We start from the raw sequence: 25,686 nt of genomic DNA on the forward strand, positions 1-25,686 counted from the left end.
GTGGGAAATGATTTCTCTGGACCTGATCACAGTTTGGCAGATTTAAAGGTACTAATTCTGAAGGGTCATTTTAAAAACAACAGAGAAAGAAAAATTGGGGAATTCAAGATGATGATAAAATTCCAGGTCATTGACACAAGGCCTTAATCTAACACCAGGATTTATGAGCCACTACATGGACACACGTCACGTCCCCCATCAGACTGACTCCAGATGCCTTAACTCCTAAGTCATCACCCCTATAACCTCAGTTTTATTGCCCCGGCTTATCTTAATGATGTATCACCTCATGTACTAATTGTCTTAGTGTAACATCTAAATGTTGTGCTTTTTTCTAAGTCATTCATTTGTAAACTGCGCTCTGAAAGCTTGCATATAGAACTTTTATGGTTAGCCAATATAGGTATCATACCTACTATACTTTTGTCTTTTTTGACACAAAAGTATTTAACATTGCATAATCAAAAGAAGGGTAAGAGGTCAGTTTAAGGGTATGTTCACACGGGGTATTTTGCCGAGTTTTTTGACGCGGAAACCGCGTCGCAAAACTCAGGCAAAAACGGCCCGAGAACGCCTCCCATTGATTTCAATGAAAGGGGTCGGCATCTTTTTCCCGCGAGCAGTAAAACTGCCTCTCGGGAAAAAGAAGCGACATGCCCTATCTTCGGGCGCTTCCGCCTCTGACCTCCCATTGACTTCAATGGGAGGCAGAGAAAGCGTATTTCGCGCTGTTTTATGCCCGCGGCGCTCAATGGCCGCGGGCGAAAACCGGTGAGAAAATCGGCGTGCAGGGAGAGGAAAATCTGCCTCAAAGTTCCAAACGGAATTTTGAGGCAGATATTCCTCCCCCAAAATACTCCGTGTGAACATAGCCTAAGGGAAAGGGGAAACATTACTGAGGAATTATTAGGATAAAAAAACTATACCACAGAGCGGATCTACTGAACATGATGTGAAATATATAACAATGTTTTATATATTCACATGAACTACAAAGTTATGTAAAACATTGTAAATACAGGTACACTTTATTGATTTATTTCTTGGGATGTATAAATATAAACTAATCAGGACTCAATAGTGTTTAGTCAGAATGTAATAGCAAGAAGAAAAGAATCAAACCAGCACATCACAATATAACTTTGTTTTGTTATGTTTTACATTAGTTAAAAATCCCTTCAACCCCTTTGTGACCAGCCTATTTTAGACCTTAATGACCAAGCAATTTTTTACGTTTTTCCATCATCTCATTTCAAGAGCTATAACTTTTTTATTTTTGCGTCGATATAGCTGTACAAGGTCGTTTTTTGCGGGACAAGTTGTAATTTTTAATAGCACCATTTTGGGGTACATAGAATTTATTGATTAACTTTTATGAACTTTTTTTTGGGGGAGGGGGAATAGAAAAAAAACTGCAATTTCTCCACACTTTTTTGCATCCTAAATTTACGCCATTTACCGTGTGGTAGAAATAACACAATATCTTTATTCAGCCGGTTGTTGGGATTGCAACAATACAAAATTTATATAGATTTTGTATGTTTTACTACTTTTACACAGTAAAAACACTTTTTTTTCAAAATTATTTGCTTTTGTGTCTCCATATTTGAAGATCCATAACTTTTTCTTTTTTTTCGACAATGCAGTTGTATGAGGTTTTTCATTTTTGCAGGACGACTTGTAATTTTTATTGGTACCATTTTGGAGTAAATGCGACGTTTTGATCACTTTTTATCAAATTTTTTTTAAGGTAGGAGTCAAAGAAAACAGCAATTTTTTTTTACATAGTTACATAGTTACATAGTTAGTACGGCTGAAAAAAGACACATGTCCATCAAGTTCAACCAAGGGAAGGGAAAAGGGAAGGAAAAATTTCTACACATAGGAGCTAATATTTTTTTGTTCTAGGAAATTATCTAACCCTTTTTTAAAGCCATCTACTGTCCCTGCTGTGACCAGCTCCTGCGGTAGGCTATTCCATAAATTCACAGTTCTCACTGTAAAGAAGCCTTGTCGCCTCTGCAGCTTGAACCTTTTTTTCTCCAGACGGAGGGAGTGCCCCCTTGTTTTTTGAGGGGGTTTTACAAGGAACAGGATTTCACCATATTTTTTGTATGTGCCATTAATATATTTATATAAGTTAATCATGTCCCCCCTTAGTCTTCTTTTTTCAAGGCTAAATAGGTTTAATTCTTTCAATCTTTCCTCATAACTTAAATTCTCCATGCCCCTTATTAGCTTCGTTGCTCTTCTTTGTATTTTTTCCAACTCCAGGGCATCCTTTCTATGAACTGGAGCCCAGAACTGAACTGCATATTCTAGATGAGGCCTCACTAATGCTTTGTAAAGTGGCATTATTACATCCCTGTCCCGCGAGTCCATGCCTCTTTTAATACACGACAATATCCTGCTGGCCTTTGAAGCAGCTGATTGACACTGCATGCTGTTATTGAGTTTATGATTTACAAGTACACCCAGATCCTTCTCAACAAGTGAATCCGCCAGTGTAGCGCCCCCTAGGACATATGATGCATGCAGGTTGTTGGTACCAAGATGCATAACTTTACATTTATCTACATTAAACTTCATTTGCCAAGTGGACGCCCAAACACTTAGTTTGTTTAAATCTGCCTGTAATTCATGAACATCTTCCATAGTCTGAACTATATTACATAGCTTGGTGTCATCTGCAAAAATAGAAATAGTGCTATTAATCCCTTCCTCTATATCATTAATAAATAAGTTGAATAATAGTGGTCCCAGCACTGAACCCTGGGGTACACCACTTATAACCGGGGACCATTCAGAGAAGGAATCATTGACCACAACCCTCTGGATACGGTCCTTGAGCCAATTCTCAATCCAATTACAAACTATATTTTCTAAACCTATAGTCCTTAATTTACCCATTAGGCGTCTATGGGGGACAGTGTCAAATGCCTTTGCAAAGTCTAAAAACACTAAATCCACAGCGGCCCCTCTGTCTAGACTTCTGCTCACCTCTTCATAAAAACAGATTAGGTTAGTTTGACAACTTCTGTCCTTAGTAAAACCGTGCTGGCTGTCACTTATAATGCTATTTATTGTCACATAATCCTGTATATAGTCCCTCAATAGCCCCTCAAACATTTTCCCCACGATGGATGTTAAGCTTACTGGTCTATAATTACCCGGGGAAGACCTAGAGCCCTTTTTGAAAATAGGCACCACATTTGCCCTGCGCCAGTCCCTTGGCACTATACCAGTCACTAGAGATTCTCTGAATATTATGAAAAGGGGGACAGAAATAACTGAACTAAGCTCTTTAAGAATTCTAGGGTGTAACCCATCTGGTCCCGGAGCCTTGTGCACATTTATTTTATTTAATTTAGTTTGGACCATCTCTACATTCATCCAATTCAGTATATCAACTGATATATTAACAGCACTGGCACCGGCTACATCAGCTGCTCCTTCTTCTGTTGTATATACAGAGCTAAAGAACCCATTTAGTAACTCTGCCTTCTCTTGATCCCCTGTGATCAACTCCCCATTACCATTATCTAAGGGTCCTACATGTTCAGACCTTGGCTTTTTTGCATTTATATGCTTGAAGAATTTTTTAGGATTTGTTTTACTATCCTTGGCCACCTGCCTTTCATTTTGTATTTTTGCTAATTTTATTACATTTTTACAGATTTTATTAAGCTCTTTATATTTTACAAAGGCTACAGCTGTACCCTCAGATTTGTATTTTTTAAATGCCCTTTTTTTGTCATGTATTGCCCCTTTCACAGAAGGTGTAAGCCATGTGGGGTTTAATTTGAGTCGTTTATACTTATTACCTGTAGGAATAAATTTTGCACTATAATAACTCAAAGTAGATTTGAAAATCTCCCATTTATCATTTGTTCCATTATTTGACATTAGTTCTTCCCAGTCTATATCCTGAATTGCAGCCCTCATCCTGGGGAAATTGGCTTTCTTAAAATTAAATGTTTTTGCCCTCCCAGCCTGCGTTTGTTTTTTACAGTATAGGTAAAATGTAACTATATTATGATCACTGTTACCGAGGTTTTCACGAACATTGACATTCCCAACAAGATCTGCATTATTAGAAATGACCAGATCCAACAGAGCTTCACCTCTAGTCGGGTCTTCCACAAACTGGCCCATAAAATTTTCCTGCAACAGGTTGAGGAAATGTCTCCCCTTTGCATTGTTTTTTATTTTATTTTTTACGACGTTCACCCTGCGGGTTAAATTATGTAATAATTTTATAGTTGGGGTCGATACGATACCAAATATGTGTAACTTTTTTACTTTATTTTGGGGTTTTTTAATAATAAGGTGTTTTTTTAATAAAAAAGTGGGTTTTTCCTTTTATTTTTTCACTTTTTACTAAACTTTTTTTTTTTTACTAGCCCCACTAGGGGACTTCACAATGCAATCCTCCGATAGCATTTATAATACACTGCAATACTTCTCTATTGCAGTTTATACCTGTCCGTGTATGACCTCCGGCATGACCTAGCAGGCATACACTAGAGATAGATCTGGGGGCCTTTATTAGGCCCCCGGCTGCCATTAAAGACACAGAAACTCGGCGATCTTATCGCCGGGTGTCAGTGGGATGAGAGGGAGCTCCCTTCCTCTCTCCAAAACCACTCAGATGCGGCGCTCGCTATTGAGTGCCGCATCTGAAGGGTTAAACGGGTGAGATTACGGATATTGATCTCATCCGTTCGAGCAGGGATGCCTCCAGCCGTCAGCTACCTCTCCTAGCTGAGAGCAGGGAGATTTAACAGCTCCCTGCTCGGTTTACTTATTCCGATGCAGCGCTGTAAAAAGGCTATTGCATCGGAATAAAGCCAGTTAGTGGCTGCCGTAAAAACACTATGGGGCGGTCACTAACGGTTTAATCCGGCATCTAAGGACTTGTAAACACGTAGTGGAATTGCTGCGTATTTTCCATCTAAAATTGCGGACGGAAAATACGCATCAGAATACTGTAGCAGCAAAGTGGGAGAGATTTAACAAATCTCATCCACATGCTCCGTAAAAATTCCAACTAGAAATTGACCTGCAGTGCGTATTTTCCGTACCACAGCATGTCAATTCTTGCTGCGGAAATTGGACTGAATTGCTGAATAATTTCAAGGAGATGTCACCATCTCCCAGCATTGAGAAAAACGCACCAAAATACGCACCATTTTCTGCAGCAAAACGCAGGAAATGATGCGTTTCTTCAGCCCCGGAATGTCTGCTACTTTCCACGGAATTTCTGCAGAAACACTAGTTGCTGGCAAAGCACTTTCCACAGTATTGTTAGCTTGATAAAGCTTCACAGAAAGTGTTCATAGACCAGGGCATGTGTGATAAAGAGGTGCCAGAGTTTTAACCTCTTCCCGCTTTGGCCACTTTTGACCTTACTGACAGAGCCTCATTTTTCAAATCTGACATGTTTCAATTTATGTGGTAATAACTTTGGAATGCTTTTACCTATTCAAGCAATTCTGAGACTGTTTTCTCGTGACACATTGGACTCTATGTTACTGGCAAAATTTACTCAATACCTTCAGTATTTAATTGTGAAAAACATCAAAATTAGATGAAAAATCGAAAAAATTAGCATTTTTCAAAATTTGAATGTATCTGCTTGTAAGACAGGCAGTTATACCACACAAAATTGTTGCTAATTAACATCCCCCATATGTCTACTTTAGATTGGCATAGTTTTTTTTAACATGCTTTTATTTTTCTAGGACATTACAGGGCTTAGAACTTTAGCAGCAATTTCTCACATTTTCAAGAAAATTTCAAAAGGCTATTTTTACAGGGGCCAGTTCAGTTGTGAAGTGGCTTTGAGGGCCTTATATATAAGAAAACCCCAATAACTCACCCTATTTTAAAAACTTCACCCCTCAAAGTTTTCAAAACAGGATTTAGAAAGTTTCTTAACCCTTTAGACGTTTCAGAGGAATTAAAGCAAAATAGAGGTGAAATTTACACATTTCATTTTTTTCTTCTGAATTTAAATGCATCTGCTTGTAAAACTGACAGTTATACCACCCAAAATAGTTACTAGTTAACATTTCCCATATGTCTACTTTAGATTGGCATCGTTTTTTGAACATTCTTTTATTTTTCTTGGACGTTACAAGGCTTAGAACATAAACAGCAATTTTTCATATTTTTAAGAAAATTTAAAAAGCCTTTTTTTTAAGGTACCTGTTCAGTTTTGAAGTGGCTTTGAGGGGCCTATGTATTAGAAACCCCCCATAAAACACCCCATTTTAAAAACTAGACCCTCTCAAAGTATTCAAAACAGCATTTAGAAAGTTTTTTTTTAACCCTTTAGGCATTTCACAGGAATTAAAGCAAAGTGTAGGTGAAATTTGCAAATTTCATTTTTCTTGCTGAATTTCAATTTTATTCCATTTTGTTCTGTAACACAGAAGGTTTTACCAGAGAAACACTACTAAATATGTATAGAAATTCCCCACATGTGGCTCTAGTGTGCTCGTGGACTAAAACACAAGCCCCAGAAGCAAAGAAGCACCTTGTGCATTTTGGGGCCCCTTTTTTTATTACAATATATTTGAGCCAGCATGCCAGGTTTGAAGAGGTGTTGAGGTGCCAAAACAGTAGAAATCCCATAAAAGTGACACCATTTCGGAAACTACACCCCTCAAGGAATTCATTTATGGTTGTTGTTACCATTTTGACCCCACAGTTTTTACACAGCACGTATTTGAATTGGGCTGTGAAATAAAAAAAAGAAATGACATTTTATCACATAATATGTCATTTTTCATCAAAATGTCTTATTTTCACAGGGAACAAAATACCCAATTTTGTTGCCCAATTTCTCCTGAGTGCAGCAATACCCCATTTGTGGCGATAAACTGCTGTTTGGCCTACTGGGGATTTTCTGGTGCGAAGTCATGTATGCAGAAGCCCCTGAGCTACCAGTACAGTGGAAACCCCAGAGAAGTGACCCCGTTTTAAAACTACACCCTTAAGGTATTCATCTAGAGGTGTAGTGAGCATTTTGACCGGAGACCTACACCCCATAAAATGTAATGTGGGTTCTCCCGGGTACGGCAATACCCTACATGTGGCTGTTATCAGCTGCCTGGGCACACAACTGGGCTCAGAAGGGAAACATGAGGGGGATAAGCTGTGCTGAGCGCATCAGTGTAAGTAAAACTGGGTAGATTAAAAATCAAGGGATGTATGATAAAACACTTTCATACAGAGCCCTGGTTTTTCGGGAAACGTGTCGCATTGGTATATTGGGTCCTTCCTTATCCCCCTCTTATAGCAGACTTTGCACCTCTTGACTTTTTCCCTTCTTGCCAGTTTGGGGAACTTCTCCTGGAAAGTGTTGCCCTGGTATGATTCGTGTGGCCTCGCTTCCAGAAGTACTGGGTGCCCCCCCTTCTTGGTCCCTAAAGATTAGGTTCTTGATAACCACCTCTTGAAATTCCAGGAAAGTTCCCCTCTGGCCTGTACATCGACGTAGCACGTACACATTGTACAATGCCATCTGTATGATGTGCACGGCCAGCTTCTTATACCACACCGCATGGCGCTGTAGGGCTTCAGGACTTGATCTGACAAGTCTACCCCTCCCATGTACCTATTGTAGTCCAGGATGCAGTCTGGTTTGGGGGTCTCTGTACTGGTACCTCGTACTGGTACATGGGTACTGCTGTGGCCATGTAGTGTTGTCAATACAAGGACATCTCTCTTGTCCTTGTACTTGACACACAATATGTTGCTGCTAGATTGTGCCCTGCTCTCACCCCTTCTGAGTGTTTGCCCAAGCAGAGTCTTAGGGAGGCCTCTCAGATTTCTTCTAGCAGTGCCGCATGCCGCAGGACTTCTGGAAGCGAGGCAGTTGAAGAGTGGGATGCTAGTATAAAAATTATCCAGGTAGAGGTGGTAACCCTGGTCCAGCAGTGGGTGCACCAAATCCCACACAATTTTTGCATTAACTCCCAGTTTGGGGGGCATAATACTGGTGTCCTTCCCTTCATATATCCTAAATTTGTAAGTATACCCTGATGCACTCTCGCACAGCATATACATCTTCACGCCATACCTTGCCCTCTTACTCGGCAGGTACTCGCGGAATTGAAGCCTCCCTTTAAAATGTACCAGGGAATCATCAACAGAAATACACTTCTCAGGGGTGAATGCTTGGGAAGACCGGGTACTGAAATGGTCTAATAAGGGTCTCCGTTTATACAAATGGTCAAAACTGGGGTCATCTCAGGGTGGCCACGGCTCATTATCAGTATAATGTAAGAAGCAAAGTATTGCCTCATTTTTATTTTTTAGGTTCCACTTCAGTTCTGAAGTTGCTTCGAGGGGCCTATATATTAGAAACCCCTTTCAAACACCCCATTTTAGAAACTAGACCCCTCAAAGTATTCACAACAGCATGTAGAAAGTTTATTAACCCTTGAGGTGTTTCACAGGAATTTAGAGCAAAGTAGAGGTGAAATTTACATATTAATTTTTTTGTCAGAAAATCCTTTTTATTCATTTTTATCAGAGAAACCCAACTTAATACTTATTGCCCAGATTCTTCAGTTTTGAGAAATATCCCACATGTGGCCCTAGTGCGCTAATGGACTGAAGCACCGGCCTCTGAAGCAAAGGAGCACCTAGAGGCCTCCTTTTTATTAGGCACCATGTCTGGTTTGAAGAGGTCTTGTGGTGCTAAAACAGTGGAAACCCCCCAAAAGTGACCCTATTTTGGAAACTAGACCCCTTGAGTAATCCATTGTAGTTTTCATGGGGTGTATGCGACTTTTTGAATCATTTTTTATTCTATTTTTAAAAGGCGTAGTGATTAAAAAACAGCAATTCTACTATTGTTTTTTATTCTATTTTTTTTACAGCGTTCACCGTGCGCTATAAATGACATTCACTTTATTCTGCGTGGCGATACGATTACGGGGATACCAGATGTTTATAGTTTTTTTTATGTCTTATGGCGTTTGCACAATAAAAATACTTTTTTGTAAAAAATCATTTACTTTTTGTGTTACCTTATTCTAAGAGCCATAACTTTTTTATTTTTCCATCAAGAAAGCCGTGCGAGGACTTGTTTTGTGCGTAACGAACTGTAGTTTCGATCAGAACCATTTTTAGGTACATGCGACTTTTTGATCTCTTTTTATTCAATTTTTTGGGAGGTGAAGTGACCAAAAAATTGTGATTCTGGTATGGTTTACTATTATTTTCTTTTATGGCGTTCACCGCGCGGGATAAATAACGAAATAATTTTGTAGTTCAGGCTGTTACGGACGAGGCAATACCAATTGTGTATAGTTTATTTTTATTAATAATAAAGGACTGATAAGGAAAAAAGGGGTATTTTTACTTTTAAAACTTTTATTTTCACACAACTTTTTTTTTACTTTATCCCACTAGGGGACTTGAGGGCAGGAGGCCCTGACCGCAATTCTAATGCACTGCAATACATGTATAGTGCAGTGTATTAGAGCTGTCAGCTACTCACTGACAGCAAGCATAGTGGGTCCTGACTTTGTCAGGACCCACTAGGATTCCGGAGATGGGATAGCCAGACCACATTGTTAGGCGTCCGGTTGCCATAGCAACCATCGCTGCCCGCTATCATGTAGCGGGCTGTCGATGGTGGTTTAACCCCTAAGAAGCCGCGATCGCTATTGAACGCAGCTTTTAAGGAGTTAATCTGCGGGGACACAGCGATCTGTACCAGCTATGGGAGACAGCAGCTGTATGTGTCGGGAAGACGGCCAAAATGGCGGTTCCTCCCGTGACGTATTCCGTCAAGGAGCGCGAACGGGATGGTTACCATGACGGAATAGTATGTCACTGAGCGTGAAGGGGTTAATCCATTTTTTTTTTTTGTAACACAGAAAGTTTTACCAGAGAAATGTAACTCAATATTTATTGCCCAGATTCTGCAGTTTTTAGAAAAATCACACATGTGGTTCTAATGGGCTTATGGACTGAAGAACAGGCCTCAGAAGCAAAGAAGCACCAAGAGGATTTTGGGCATTCTTTTTATTAGAAAATATTTTAGACACCATGTCAGGTTTGAAGGGCTCTTGCAGTGCCAAAACAGTGGAAATCCCCCAAAAGTGAACCAATTTGGGAAATTATCTAGGGGTATAGTGAGCATTTTGACCTCACAGCTTTATTGCAGAAATTATTGGAAGTAGGCCGCGGAAATTAAAATCGACATTATTTCAAAGAAAATGTAGGTTTAGCTAATTTTTTCTCATTTCCACAAGGACTAAAGGAGAAAAACCCACACAACATTTGTAAACCAATTTCTCCTGAGTAAAACAATACCCCACACGTGGTCATAAACAGCTGGGCTTAGAAGGGAAAGAGCTTTTGGAACTCAAATTTAGCAGGAATGGTTTGCAGAGGCCATGTCGCATTTGCAAAGCGACAAAAACTGACCAAAACAATGAAAACTACCAAAAAGTTACTCCATTTAGGAAACCACACCCCCTGAGGAATTTATCTATTGGCGTAGTGAGTATTTTAACCCCACACGGGTTTGATTAAAATTGGGCAGTGAAAATAAAAAAAATCCTTTTTCTTCAATAAAACGTAGCTTTAGCTCAAATTTTTTCATTTTCTCAACATATAAAGAACAAAAAAAACAAAAACATTTGTAAACCAATTTTTCCAGAGTACGGCAATACCCCATATGTGGTCATAAACTGCTGTTTGGGCACACAGTAGGGCTCAGAAGGGAAGGAGCGCCATTTGGCTTTTGGAGTGCAGATTTTGCTGGATTGGTTTCTGGTCGCTATGTCGATTTGCAAAGCCCCTGTGGGACCAAAACAGTAGAAACCCCCCAGAAGTGACCCCAATTTTGGAAATTACACCCCTCAAGGTATTCACCTAGGTGTGTAGTGAGCATATTAATCCCACAGGTGTTTTGCAGAAATTAGCGTGTACTCGATGTCGCAGAGTGAAAATGGGAGTTTTTCCATAGATAGGACAACATGTGGTGCCCAGCTTGTGCCACCATAACAAAACAGCTCTCTAATAATTATGTTGTGTTTCCCGGTTTTAGAGACACCCTACACGTGGCCCTAATCTTTTGCTTGGACTATCGACAGTTATAGGCATAATTTGGCAACTTACACAGTATTGGTTCACAATTGCAGAGGCTCTGATGTGAAATAATAAAATATACCGCTAAGAAGTGACCATTTTGGAAACTACACCCCTCAAGGCATTTATTAAGGGGTGTAGTGAGCATTTTCACCCCACAGGTCTTTTCCATAAAGGATTGCGCTGCGGATGGTGCAAAGTAAAATTTTCAATTTTTCCCTAGATGTGACATTTCAGTGGAAAATATGTCATGCCCAGGTTTGTGGAAGCACTCACCCCAAAAATTGTTAAAAGGGTTCTCCCGGGTATGGCGATGCCATATATGTGGAAGTAAACTGCTGTTTGGGCACACTTTAGGGCTCAGAAGGAAGGGAGCGCCATTTAGCTATTGGAGCGTGGATTTTGCTTGGTAGTAGTTTTGTTTGAGTATTACTGATATTCTAGTTTATAATGTGGAGGTACATGGAAGCTTGGTAGAGTAAATCCAGGGCATAGTCTGGTGGTATAATAATGGGGTAAACAATACAATAATCCATAGATGTGTGGTACGCTGTGAAGCAATCTTTTCTGCACAGTACAGTGTCGCACTGATAAATGGTGTTCTTTCTTATCCCCCTTTTGGTCCGCACTCCGCACCTTTGCAGTTTGGGGAATTTTGCTGGGAAAGTGTTGTCCTGGTATAATACGGGCACCCTCGCTTCCAGAAGATATGTTTGGGCCCTCCCCTTCCTGGTTCCCTTATTTTAGGGCCTTGATAAATCGCCTCTTGAAACAGAAGAAATGTTCCCCTCGGACCTGCACAACTGCATATTTTTCTTTCCTGACTTATTGGAGCCTTGAAGAATTATTTGGGAAAGGAAAAAGAGGACCAAAAAGTAGCACTGCTATACATAAGTTCAAGGACAATTACCATAAATAAAAGGGTTATGTATTTGTATGAGGCTATGCGTTGTACCAACGTCTTCAACAGGCCATACACAGAATCCCCTAAATACAGTTGTTTTTTTGGGGGAAAAAACGCCAAATCTGTACAGGTCAACAGGCACTCATGACATCATAAAAAATTCTAAATAATGCAAAACAAACAGTAAAATAAACAAAACAATAGAATGAAGAGATAATCCTACAGTGAGTACATACTATTGTTAGAGGTCTATTGCAGTTAGAAAATCTTCAAAATTAGGCATATATATATATATATATATATATATATATATATATATAAAAATTACACTTGTATCAATAAAGTCAGCATTATAGGTGTAGACGCGTGTTGTGGTATAAAGAGCTTTTGCATGGTATAATCTACGGGATCCGTAGAAGACGGCACCAGGTCACAGGCTTCAGTTGCTGGCAGACCGGGAGGCCAGTATTAGGCCTCAGGTTGCCATTGCAGCCATCGGCAACTCAGCGATCACGTTGCTGGGGTGCCGGTGGCTAAAAAACCCTCACATGCTGCGATCTCTATTGAACGCAGTATCTGAGGGGTTAATTGGCCGGATCGGAGGCTATCTCCGGTCCTGGCCGTTACGTCAGGGTGCCAGCTGTAACATTCAGCTGGCACACGGCGGTGATGGTGCGGGCTTAGCTCCTGAGCCCGAACTATCACCGCGACGAAAGCTTACACAATCTTCTCAGTGGAAGCAACAGATATTATGAGAATGTATTTTGCATTCTCTGCCTGGATGTGGTGGGCAGCGGCCGCCTCACCAGGCTTTACGTGGTCGGGGATCACTGTTTGGGCGATAGGTGCGGGTTCCAGAAGTGGGACCCGCATCTATCAGATATTTATGTTATATCCGGTTGACATGCCATAAATGTTTAAAATGATAATACCGCTTTAAACCTGGAATAAAGGAATGTTACTAGATTAGGGAATTGCAAGTAAAATGCAAAATGTAAAACAAAAATCAGTACCGTATCTTGGCGTCCAACTTTAGCTTTTTGAACGCTTTGCTCTAGCTGCTTTTTCTTCTGACTTGCTTCTGAGAACTAAAAATAAAAACACAAAGTACATTGAGATACAGGCAAACATTATATATTATTACCCCAAAACACACTCTATGCTCTAAACCGGGTTCAAGGAAGACATATATTACAGGAGGTTTGAACATTAATGTTTCTATAGTGGATGTGTCCATAGTAAATCTTCTGTAAATCATAGTATAATTTTCTGTCAATATTATTGTTATTGCCATTGTTCATTATAGAGAAAAAGTGGCCTTATTGCCCATACATATATGTTCACATCAGTGTTGCCCTTCCGTTAAGGGGTTCCCTCTCAGGTTTTCGTCGGGTTAACCCCTCGACAGAAAGGCAAACTGAAGCCTTAGACAGAACCCCTCAATGGAAGGGCAACGCAGATGTCAACAGGCCCTTACAGTGTTTATTTTCTTATTGGCACTAGAACAATTAAAACTACATGGATGTCTCTTTGGTGTCACCACCACCTATGATCACATGAGTCTCATAGCATTTAATAGTAATACGCCAGGAATCTTCTATTGGAGAACCTTTATATCCATTATTAGATTGTTGTCAGTTCCAGAATAGGGTCATAGTTTACTTGCCATTCAGATGTATTGACAAATAGATTTTCCCATTATATAACTATAAACTGGAGAATCTACAAATTGTGAGTCAGGTAAAACATCTCTATTTTAACAAAAATACTGTTCAAATAGAAATGAAAAAAACAAAAAATACAAACAAACACCCCATAGGGGTCTATGCACACATTGTGGTCAAACTTTTTTTTTTACAGAATTTTTAATACAATTTTGGGAAAATCGTTGTATGACTATGATGTATGAAATAAAAATTGGAAAGATTGTGTACAAAAAAAATAAAAAAAGTAGCATGTCCAAAACTACAAATATCTGTCACTATCAGTAACGCACTTTACCACATATAGAAAGAGGGCCATGAGTCAGTCACCAGCTCCTCAATGGACCATCCCCGTCATTTACCTCTTCACGACAGCCATACGGCTACATACGCTCCTACTGACGATGCCCCGTGCAGTTGTTACGTATATGTCACATATATAAACGTTGGCAGCCTGGAACAGGGTTTAAGCCTTTCACGTCGCAGATCTATAGATTTACGTCGTGAAAGGGTATTTAAACATGGCACCCACTCAGAAGCAGAGCGGATGCCATAGCCGCCTGGTCTCTGCTGTGTTACACAGCAGGGACCCAGCGGCAATGCTTGCTATCTGTGACAGGTCTCAATAGCAATGCACCGAATTTGCCATAAACTGACAAGAGCGATCTAATGATCGCAGGTTCAAGCCCCCTAGGGGGGGGGGCTAAAGTAAAAAAAATGTAAACAAAAAAAGTTTAAAAAAATAAAATAAATATATAAAACTTCAAAATCACCCCCTTTCCCTTAGATCACATATAAAAATGACGGAACTATAAAAATATTTATTCAATACGGAGCACGTCGTAGCAAGAAAAAGGTCAAAATGGCCGAATCCATTTTTTTGCCACTTCAACCCACCCCAAAAATTGGATAAAAAGTGATCGAAATGCCCGACATTACCGAATATGGTATTAATAAAAACTACATCTTTACACGCACAAAAAGACGCATTACACAGCTCTGTACACAGAAATATAAAAAAAGTTATGGGGGGGTTACAATATGGCGATGCAAATATTTTTTAGTTTCTTTCTAACTTTTTCTAAAGGTACTAAAACATAACAAAAACTATATAAATTTGGTATCACCGTGATTGTACTGACCCGCAGAATAAAGATAACGTGTTATTTTCACCGTACAGTGAACATTGTAAAAAACGCAACCCATAAGAAAATGGAGGCACTGCTGTGTTTTTGCAATCCCACCCCATTCTGAATTTTTTTCCAGCTTCCCAGTACATCACACATAATATTAAATGGTACCATTAGAAAGTACAACTTGTCCCGCAAACATTAAGCCCTCATACGGCGGTGTCAACGAAAAATTAAAAAAGTTATGACCCTTTGAATGCGGTGAGGAAAAAACAAAAGTATAAAAACGGAAATTATTCTGATCCTGAAAGGGTTAATGAGTGCAGTGCTGCTTCATTGTAAGCAGCAGTGCACTCATGCCTGCCGAGGCTTTGGGAGCCCTGGAATACACCCCTCCCCTGTACATGTCACCACACACAACTACCCTGCAGATAGTGCAAAGCCCCCTGTAGATAGCGCCACCTAAGCTCCCTCTAGGTGCGGAATCCCCGGCCGGATTGCACTAATAGAGGGAGCCCCCGACATCTCTCTATCACCCCCCCCCCTCCAGTAGATAGTGCCACCTAAGCTCCCTCTTGGAGCAGAATCCCTGGTCAGATCGCTCTGACCGGTGATACCGCTCCTAGAGAAAGCCCCTGACTTCACTGTCCATATATGGACAGAGACGTCAGGGGCTCGTTCTAGCAGCGGAATCCTCGGCTAGAGCGCTCTGACCGTGGACTCCGGGCCAAGAGGGAGCTTGAGTGGCAATATCTGCAGGGAGATGGGGCTTTCTACTGGGGGGGATGGTGCTTTCTACTGGGGGGGGATGGTGCTCTCCACTAGGAGTAGTGCTATCTGCAGGGAGTGGCGCTATTTACAAGGGGTGTGGTGCTACCAGGGGGGGTGCTACATATAGGGGGTAGTGCACCATCTACATGGGCACTGTGGCACAACCTACAGGGGACACTGTGGCGCTATCTACATGGGCACTGTATGTGGCACTATCTACATTGGGAACTGTGGCAATATGTGGACACTATCTACAGTGGGCAATGTGGAACTATCTACAGGGGTATTGCGACACTATGTACACCATCTGCTGCGTGTTTTTAGGGCATTGAGACAAAAAAAAAACAACTTCTAAAATTGTTTTTTTTTTTTTTTTTGTTTTTTTTAGACGACCATGAAAATCAGTCAGACGGCCTGGAAACAGATTCAAATAATGAGACACATGGATGCAAAACAGCCATGAAAAACTGACAGTTGATCCATTGTTAACTGCCCTTTTTTTCACGTAGTGTGAATATAGCCTTATAACCCTCTTCACTCTCCCTTCACAGCGATCCAGGCTGATGGAGGGAGAATACGACTAAATGTTACAGAGCTGCAGCAGCGTGTGTAAATTATATATATATATATATATATATATATATATATATATATACACACACACACACACACACACACATATATACACACACACACGTCCTTCTCAATGAAGTACAATATCATCAAAAGGTAAAATTAAAAAGTGAAACTCATATTATATAGATTCATTACACACAGAGTGATCTATTTCCAGCATTTTTTTTTCTTTTAATGATGATGATTATGGCTAACAGTTAATGAAAACCCAAAATTTTGTCTCTCAGAAAAGTAGAATATTATATAAGCCCAATTTCTAAAATGATTTTTAAAGAGGCTGTGTCACCACATTATAAGTGGCCTATCTTGTACATAATGTGATCGGCGCTGTAATGTAGATTACAGCAGTGTTTTTTATTTAGAAAAACGATCATTTTTGACTGGGCGTGCTTTACTTTTTGACCAAGTGGGCGTTGTGGAGTGAAGTGTATGACGCTGACCAATCAGCGTCATACACTTCTCGCCATTCATTTATACAGCAGATAGCGTTCTTATTACATCACTATGTGCAATAAGAATGCTATCTGCTGTGTAAATTTATGGGGAGAAGTGTATGACGCTGATTGATCAGCGTCATACACTTCTCTCCACAACGCCCACTTGGTCAAAAAGTAAAACACGCCCAGTTGTCCATTAAGAAACTCATTAGCATAAAGCTAAAATCGTTCATAACTCCGTCAAAAATTATAGTTTTTCTAAATAAAAAACACTGCTGTAATTTACATTACAGCGCCGATCACATCATGTACAAGATAGGGCACTTATAATGTGGTGACAGAGCCTCTTTAAAACCGAAATGTAGGCCTACTAAAAAGTATGTCCAGTATATGCCCTCAATACTTGGACGGAGCTCCTTTTGCATGAATTACTGCATCATTGCGGCGTGGTATGGAGGCGATCAGACTTTGGCACTGCTGAGGTGTTATGGAAGCCCAGGTTGCTTTGATAGCGGCCTTCAGCTCGTCTGCATTGTTGGGTCTGGGGTCGCATCTTCCTCTTGACAATACCCCATAGATTCTCTATGGGATTTAGGTCAGGTGAGTTTACTGGCCAGTCAAGCGCAATGATACTGTGCAGTGTGGGCAGGTGCCAAGTCCTGCTGGAAAATTAAATCAGCATCTCCATAAAGCTTGTCAGCAGACGGAAGGATGAAGTGCTCTAAAATTTCCTAGTAGACGGCTGCGGCGACTCTGCACTTGATATAACACAGTGGACCAACACCAGCAGATGACATGGCTCCACAAACCATCACGGACTGTGGAAACTTCACACTGGACCGCAAGCAACTTGGATTGATGCTTCTCCACTCTTCCTCCAGACTCTGGGACCTTGATTTCCAAATGAAATGCAAAATTTACTTTCATCTGAAAACAGGACTTTGGACCACTGAGCAACAGACCAGTACTTTTTCTCCTTAGCCCAGGTAAGACGCTTCTGACGTTATCTCTGGGTCATGAGTGGCTTGACACAAGGAATGCCACAGTTGTAGCCCATGTGGTGGGATTAAAATTTTTAACAACAGGTTCCCTGTTCCCTGTTTTTCGGACGAAGACATGCGGGGGGGTTCACTGTGTTTTGCGGTGTATCGCGCCATTGGAAATGATTCTAATAATAAAATAAAACAATTATGATATTCCAAATACCCCCTACATTAAAGTGGACTCTACCCACACATTATATTAAACTCACCCATTACGTATAGGCCTATATGCGCACATTCAATATCCTAAGCGTGCTCAGCCCATTTAGTTAGGCTGTGCACATGAGAAGTGTGGAGGACAGTGCGGCGTGCTCAGTAAGCCACGACAACTCTCCCGGCTAATGCACAGATGCAAGGAGCAATCTCAGTACATATACACATCACCGGAACAATACTCAGTACATATATACAGCACCAGAACCAAGCACCAGAACCAAGCTCAGTACATAAATACAACACCAGAACAAACTCCGTACATAAATACAGCACCAGAACAAAGCTCAGTACATATATACAGCCCCAGAACCAAGCGCAGTACATATATACAACACCAGAACCAAGCTCAGTACATATATACAAAACCAGAACCAAGCACAGTACATAGTATATATATATATGTTTTGAGCTTTGTTGTTCTAATATATATGTACTGAGCTTGGTTCTGGTGTTGTATATATGTTCTGAGCTTGGTTCTGGTGTTGTATATATGTACTGAGCTTGGTTGTTATGATGAATATAACTCCAGAACCAAGCTCAGTACATTTTTCCACTAACATACAATACAATATGTCACGAGAAAACAATCTAAGAATCGCTTGGATAGGTAAAATTATTCCCAAGTTATTACCACATAAAGTGACACGTCAGATTTGAAAAAATTGGCTGCGTCCACAAGGCCAAAACAGGCTCAGTCCTGAAGGGGTTAAAGTAATCTAGAAAATGGAAGCTTCAAAAGTTTGGTAAAAAAAAACCTAAGTAAAAAAAGTTTCGATATTCAAAGCGGTTGCAAAGATATTATGGTTTAAAGAAGTGCATATCAAAAATAGAAAATTTGACCTGGACACGGGAGCATCAAAGACCCTTGGTCATGAAAGGGTTAATATAGAAGGCTTGTCATGACTTGCTACATGCTTTAAACACATGTTCTAAACCAGTTGAGAAATATTTGACTTATGTGACTCCCTCTAGGTTTCTTCCTGTAGTTTACCATGGAAGAATGCAAGAAGTCGTGGACATTAGTTTAGCACTTCACTCTAAAGCTTCTGTATTTACTTGTCCATCTCCCTGCGGTAACACGAACAGCAGGGAATACAATAACTTAACATGGGAAAAAAGCACAGCCCGATAATCTTGGCAACTGTAAAAATATTCCTCCTTCAGCATGGTTTCAATTAATAACATGGGTTGTGCGCCTCCATGTGTAAATGTTTTAAAGAGGCACTATAAGTGCCCTATATTGTACATGATGTGATCGGCGCTGTAATGTAGATTACAGCAGTGTTTTTTATTTAGAAAAACTATCATTTTTGACAGATTTATGATCTATATTAGCTTTATGCTAATGAGTTTCTCAATGGACAACTGGGTGTGTTGTACTATATGGCCAAGTGGGCGTTGTACAGAGGAGTGTATGACGCTGACCAATCAGCTTAAGAATTTGTACTCGGCACACCTTGCTTGTGTTACAAAAATATATTTTTATTATGGATGCCAGAGGCTGTATGTGCGACGTCGACGTTTCGGTCAGACAGACCTTCGTCGGGCACTGAGCCGTGCTGGGGACTGGATCGGTACAAAATGATGCGTGTATAGCGCTGCTGTGGTCAGCCATAATAAAAATATATTTTTGTAACACAAGCAAGGTGTGCCGAGTACAAATTCTTAACCTATACCCGGGTTGGGACCCTACCTCGAGCACCCAAAGAAACCAGTGCCATCTGAACACAACCATATATGCTGACCAATCAGCGTCATGCACTCCTCTCCATTCATTTACATTGCACCAGCGATATAGTTATATCGCTAGGTGCAGCCACATTAACACACTATAACGTTACTGCAGTGTCCTGACAGTGAATATACATTACCTCCAGCCAGGACGTGATGTGTATTCAGAATCCTGACCATTTCTCTGCACTTCTCTGTGATTACAGCATAGAGATTACGCTGTAAGCTGTCATTTACAGCGAGATCTCGCTGTGCTGTAGTCTCACACAGACGCTACAGAATTGGTCAGGATTCTGAATACACATCACGTCCTGGCTGGAGGTAATATATATTCACTGTCAGGACACTGCAGTAACGTTATAGTGTGTTTATGTGGCCGCACATAGCGATATAGCTATATTGCTATGTGCTGTGTAAATGAATGGAGAGAAGTGTATGACGCTGATTGGTCAGCGTCATACACTCCTCTGTACAATGCCCACTTGGCCATATAGTAAAACACGCCCAGTTGTCCATTGAGAAATGTATTAGCATAAAGCTAAAATCGTTCATAACTCCGTCAAAAATTATCGTTTTTCTAAATAAAAAACACTGCTGTAATCTACATTACAGCGCCGGTCACATCATGTACAATATAGGCCACTTATAATGTGGTGACAGAGCCTCTAAGATCCAACAGACATTGGCGATAAAAATCAACCTTTAACTTCTTAACGCCGAAGGCCGGATATATCCGTCCTCAGCAGCTGCTAGTTCGCGCAGGAGGACGGATATATCCGTCCTGTGATGGCGCGGGTATTGTCACTGTACCCACGCGATCAGCGACAAGAGCACGGCTGTTATACGCAGCCTGGCTCCTGCTGCAACTGCCAGAATCGAAGCACGCTCTGATTCCGGCAGTTTAACCCATTAAATGCCGCTGTCAATAGTGACAGCGGCATCTAATGTGTTTGACAGAGGGAGCTCCCTCTGTCACCCCATCGGCGCCCCCGCAAACAAATCGCGGGTCGCCGTCAGGTTTCCATGACAGCCGGGGGTCTAACAAAGACCCCCAGGTCTGTCTTCAGCAACTGCCTGTTAGGCCATGCCGGAGGCATGACCTAACAGGTTGCCTGTCAGTTTTACACTGACAGGCAATAATACTTTGGTATACGAAGTATACCAAAGCATTATATATGCGATCGGCACATCGCATAGTGAAGTCCCCTAGTGGGACGTAAAAAAAAAAAAAGTCAATCAGTTAAATGACGTTTGTGGAAAAAAAAAATTTGTCAAAATCAAATAAAACTACCTTTTTTGCCCAAAAAGTGGTTTTATTCAGTAAAAGTGTCAAAAACAAATAACACATACACATATATGGTATCCCCGCGATCGTAACAACTTGACCAATAAAATGAACACATTAATTAAACCGCTGGATGAACGGCGTCCAAAAAAAACAACGGCAAAATTCTCTTTTCTCCCATTCCCCCCATAAAAAATAAAAGTTAATCTATAAGTCCTATGTACCCCAAAATAGTACTAATGAAAACTACACATTGGCCCGCAAAAATCAAGCCCACATACGGCCACATCAACGGAAAAATAAAAAAATTACGGCTCTTGGAACGCGGCGATGGAAAAACAAGTAATTCTTTTCTAAAAACATATAAAACCTTTACATATTTTGTATCCCCGTAATCGTGCCGACCCATAGAATAAAGTTAACATGTTATTTACGCTGCATAGTAAACGGCGTAAATTTATAACGTGAAAATTAATACTGGAATAGCTGCTTATTTTCAATTCTCTCCTAAAATAAAGTTAATAAAAGTTAATCAATATATTGTGAGCATCTAAAAATGGTACAATTACAAAATACAACTCGTCCCGCAAAAAACAAGCCCTTATATGGCTATGTCGACGGAATAAAAAAAAAGTTACGACTCTTGGAATGTGACCGTGAAAAAACAAAAAATAATCCTTGGTCATTAACGTGCAAAATGGCCCGGTCATTAAGGGGTTAAAAGGAAAAAAAGAATCAGTGTTTATGTACATAGGCATATCAATATGGGCTTCCCCATGGACAAGACACATTTAAGTCACATTCACTTATGGTGAACCTATTTTGGTTTGGACACTATAATGTAAGTGAATGAATCATTAGAAGACCCCATGCACATATAATATCCATCATGCACTCTTTTAAGGCCATTATTTAACATGGAACTAGAAAAAGGTAAAAAAAAGTAAGAACATCAAGATGATTTCAGTATATAATATAAATGCATAGCTATAGGTGCGTGGGGGGCTCAGCAGTTTCCACAGTATTGTTAGCTTAATAAAGCTTTACAGAAAGGGTTCATAGACCAGGACGTGTGATAAAGAGGTGCCAGAATTTAATATGCAGTTACTTACAAGCCAAAACAAAAGCTTACACAATCTTCTCAGTGGAAGCAACAGATATACTGAGAATGTATTTTTTTCGTCACCCTGACACCATGTAATAAAAAGAAAATAAGATGTAAGGGCTTATACTTTCCAGATCACCTTGACACATCACCTATATGTCATTAATGTGCAAAGAGCATAATAATCTAAGGCCCTGTTCACACTGGCGTTTAGGTCCCATATGTCAGGTTGACGTTGCCCCGGATAGGCAGAATAGTCACATAAGCTATTCTGCTTTGTAATAAAGCATTGAAACCTGATAGATCCCATTATGGGTCACAGTAGAGAATATACCTATTTTATGACAACATGTGTCTATTAGGCTCTGTGCCCATCACATTTTTGGCCTACGTTTAACATATGTGTACACCGTGAAATGCTCCCGACGTATACGGTAAACGTAGGCTGTGACGGATGCCTAAACAGTGGCATTCTTCTCCTTTGGGTTTAAAAAAGTACACAATATATTCAGAAAGTCTTCAGACCCTTTCAATTTTTTACTGTGCTAAATTAAAAGAAAAGTCAAGTTTTTCCCCATCATCTCCTCCTCATGGCTTGGTTTTTGCTCTGATATGCTTTGTCAGCTGTGAGACCTTATATAGACAGGGGTGTGCCTTACCAAATCATGTCCAATAAAATTAATTTACCACAGATGGACTCATTTCAAAGATGATCTAGAGAAATGGGAGGCCCCCAGAGCTAAATTTCAAATGTCATGGCAAAGGGTCTGAATACTTATCTCCATGAGAAATATACGTTTTTAATTTTTAATAATTTTATAAAAATTTTATAATTTTACATTTTTTAATAAATTTGCAGTATTGAGGGCAGAATAAAGGGGAAAAACATGATTTGCTTTTCTTATTTTAGCACAAGGCCTACGTTAAACATATACTATTATACTCTATGGGAGATGTCATGAAAGGCTTTTGAAAAGCCCATGACACATGTATACCTGTGACATATGCCATACATTGGAATAAGTCACTCATATACTCACATGTTAAAAAAAAAAGTTACTTTTTTTGCGAGATCCCTCGTGATGGAAAAGCACAGTCTTCTACGCTATGGCTGGGTTCACACGACCTATTTTCAGGCGTAAACGAGGCGTATTATGCCTCGATTTACGCCTGAAAATAGGGCTACAATACGTCGGCAAACATCTGCCCATTCATTTGAATGGGTTTGCCGACGTACTGTGCCGACGACCTGTCATTTACGCGTCGTCGTTTGACAGCTGTCAAACGACGACGAGTAAATTGACTGCCTCGGCAAAGAAGTGCAGGACACTTCTTTGCAACGTAATTTGAGCCGTTCTTCATTGAAGTCAATGAAGAGCAGCTCAAGATTACGGGTGTCAAAGATGCCTCACATAATGCGAGGTGGAGCTTTTACGTCTGAAACGACGCAGCTGTTTTCTCCTGAAAACGGTCTGTCTTTTCAGACGTAAAAGACAGTTCTCGTGTGCACATACCCTATTCCATTCTCCAAAACAAAAGGTATACCGAAGTAAACCAGCCTAACGGAGATCAAAAAAAGTCAGAACTTGATGTGCACAGAGCCTTACCTCATAGATACAATGCAGTCTATAGCAAGGATTTATAAAGCCATGTAGACATGCAACGGAAATTCTCCGCTGCAGAGATGGCTTAAAAACAGATTTTGTTGATATCAACCTTTGCATAGCAATGGGTGAAATCCGCAAAGCTGGAAGAAATCCACAGCAGAATAGAGATCATGCTGTAAATTTTAAAATGATTTTGTGAAGTTTGCAGATTTTTTCTGCTGCAAGTAGATGGGGTTTTCTAAATGCCATTCAGTGCCGCACCTGCCATGAGGCAAGGTGAGTGACAGCCTCAGGTGGCGCCATCTACCCGAAAATGGGGGGCGGCATTTTCAGTCAGGGACGAACTGGACCGGGGGGAGTGGCCATGCAGACATAGCAGACGTGCCGCATGATGGGCATGTGTGTAACACTCCTCCTCCTCGCTGTACGCAGCGCCAGAGAGGAGCAGGTCTGCAGGAGGAGCGGTCGAGCGACGAGAAGTGATGAGACGCAAGAGGTACGGGACCCGGGAGTATACTGCAAGGGGGGTCTGGGCATTTTACCGACTGCAAAGGGCTCTATGGGGCAGGAATAATCCACCCCATAGAGCCCTCACATCACTATAACGGAAGGGAGAGGCGGGATAATTCCCCCCAATAGAGCCCTCTGCTGTCAGTAAAACGCCCAGACCCCCCCCCCATGCAGTATACTCCCGGCCCCCCAGCGTTGGCCGACCCCTTTTAAATTAGTAGGGGCAGGAAGCTGAGCACAGTATAAGGGCCTGTTCCCATCAGCATTGGCTTTCCGTTCCGGGGTTCCGTCGGAGGTTTCCGTCGGGTGAACCCCCGCAACGGAAAGTCAAACTGAAACCACAGATTCCATTTCCGTCACCATTAGCTCAGTCGACTGCGCTATGGATTCCGTCGGAAAAACTGAAACCTGCCGGAATGGTGACGAACGGAAACCATTAGCAATGTTTACGTCACCATTGATATCAATGGTGACGGAAACTGAAGATGTGGTTTCAGTTTGACTTTCCGTTGCTGGGTTCACCCGATGGAAACCTCAGACGGAACTGCGGAACGGAAAGCCAACGCTGATGTCAACAGGCCCTAGTCCTTCCCCATAAACCTGCCCCCGCTAATTCAAATATATATATATATATACATATATAATGTATATAGCGCTGAATCCTGTATCCGTCAGGTCAGCGGGTCCTGCAGGATCGAGCGGTTACCGATCACATCTAAGTTCATAACTTAGATGTGATCGATAATAGGCGACCTAATGGATTCAGGTCTCAGCACTATATTCAGCTGCTCTGTATACAGGATACAAAGCAGCTGTATCTCAAAGAGTAACAATCATTTTCAATAAAAAGTAATTAAAACTTGCACCAATCGCATGGATATATATATATGTTTTTAAAGGTGTAGATAGCCTTTAAACTGTAACTAAACTTTTATCATGTCATAGTGACATGTCCAAAGTTTTCATCGGTGGGGGACCGAGCACTGAGACCCCCACCGATCGCTAAAACGAAGCAGCAGAAGTGCTCGGGTGAGCGATCTGCCGCTTCATTTATGATCGACTTTCAGCCGAGTGAGCGGTGTGCGGACTCATAGACTTTCTATTGAGCCTGTACACTGCACCAAGGAAAGCCAAACAGAATCGAAGCAGCACACCTCTCACCCGAGCCCTTCTGCTGCTTCGTTTTAGCGACTAGTGGGGGGTCTCCGTGTTCGGACCACACTCATCAAAACTTCTGACATGTCAAAAGTTTTTAAAAAAGTTGCTACACTTTAAAGAGAACCTTTGACCTGCCCATAGAGTGCTGCATGTAATAGGGAGGGCTGCACAAACTCTGGGGCACTTTACATATTTTTCCTACCGTCTTTCCTTACTTAGATATCGGTACCGTAATATTTGGCGCCCGATATTTAAATAGCTCCATGAACTGCCAATGGGGCGGTAATTGGCACGGGGGCGTGTAACATCGCTGTGACACTTTCCAATCCGCT

At 40.9% G+C, this 25,686-nt stretch overlaps 1 protein-coding gene across 3 annotated transcripts in view; it reads right to left on the reverse strand.

Moving 5' to 3' along the window:
- The window catches only part of MND1 (meiotic nuclear divisions 1), a 165,862-nt gene that overhangs the window by 71,098 nt on the left and 69,078 nt on the right, over positions 1-25,686 (reverse strand). For all 3 annotated transcript variants that reach the window (XM_075849685.1, XM_075849684.1, XM_075849683.1), the window contains one exon: positions 13,036-13,110. In XM_075849685.1, coding sequence (XP_075705800.1) covers positions 13,036-13,110 — 75 coding nt within the window. The remainder of the gene's footprint in view (positions 1-13,035; positions 13,111-25,686) is intronic.

This window comes from Rhinoderma darwinii, chromosome 1 (assembly GCF_050947455.1).
Source record: "Rhinoderma darwinii isolate aRhiDar2 chromosome 1, aRhiDar2.hap1, whole genome shotgun sequence".
NCBI classification, from domain to species: Eukaryota; Metazoa; Chordata; class Amphibia; order Anura; family Rhinodermatidae; genus Rhinoderma; species Rhinoderma darwinii.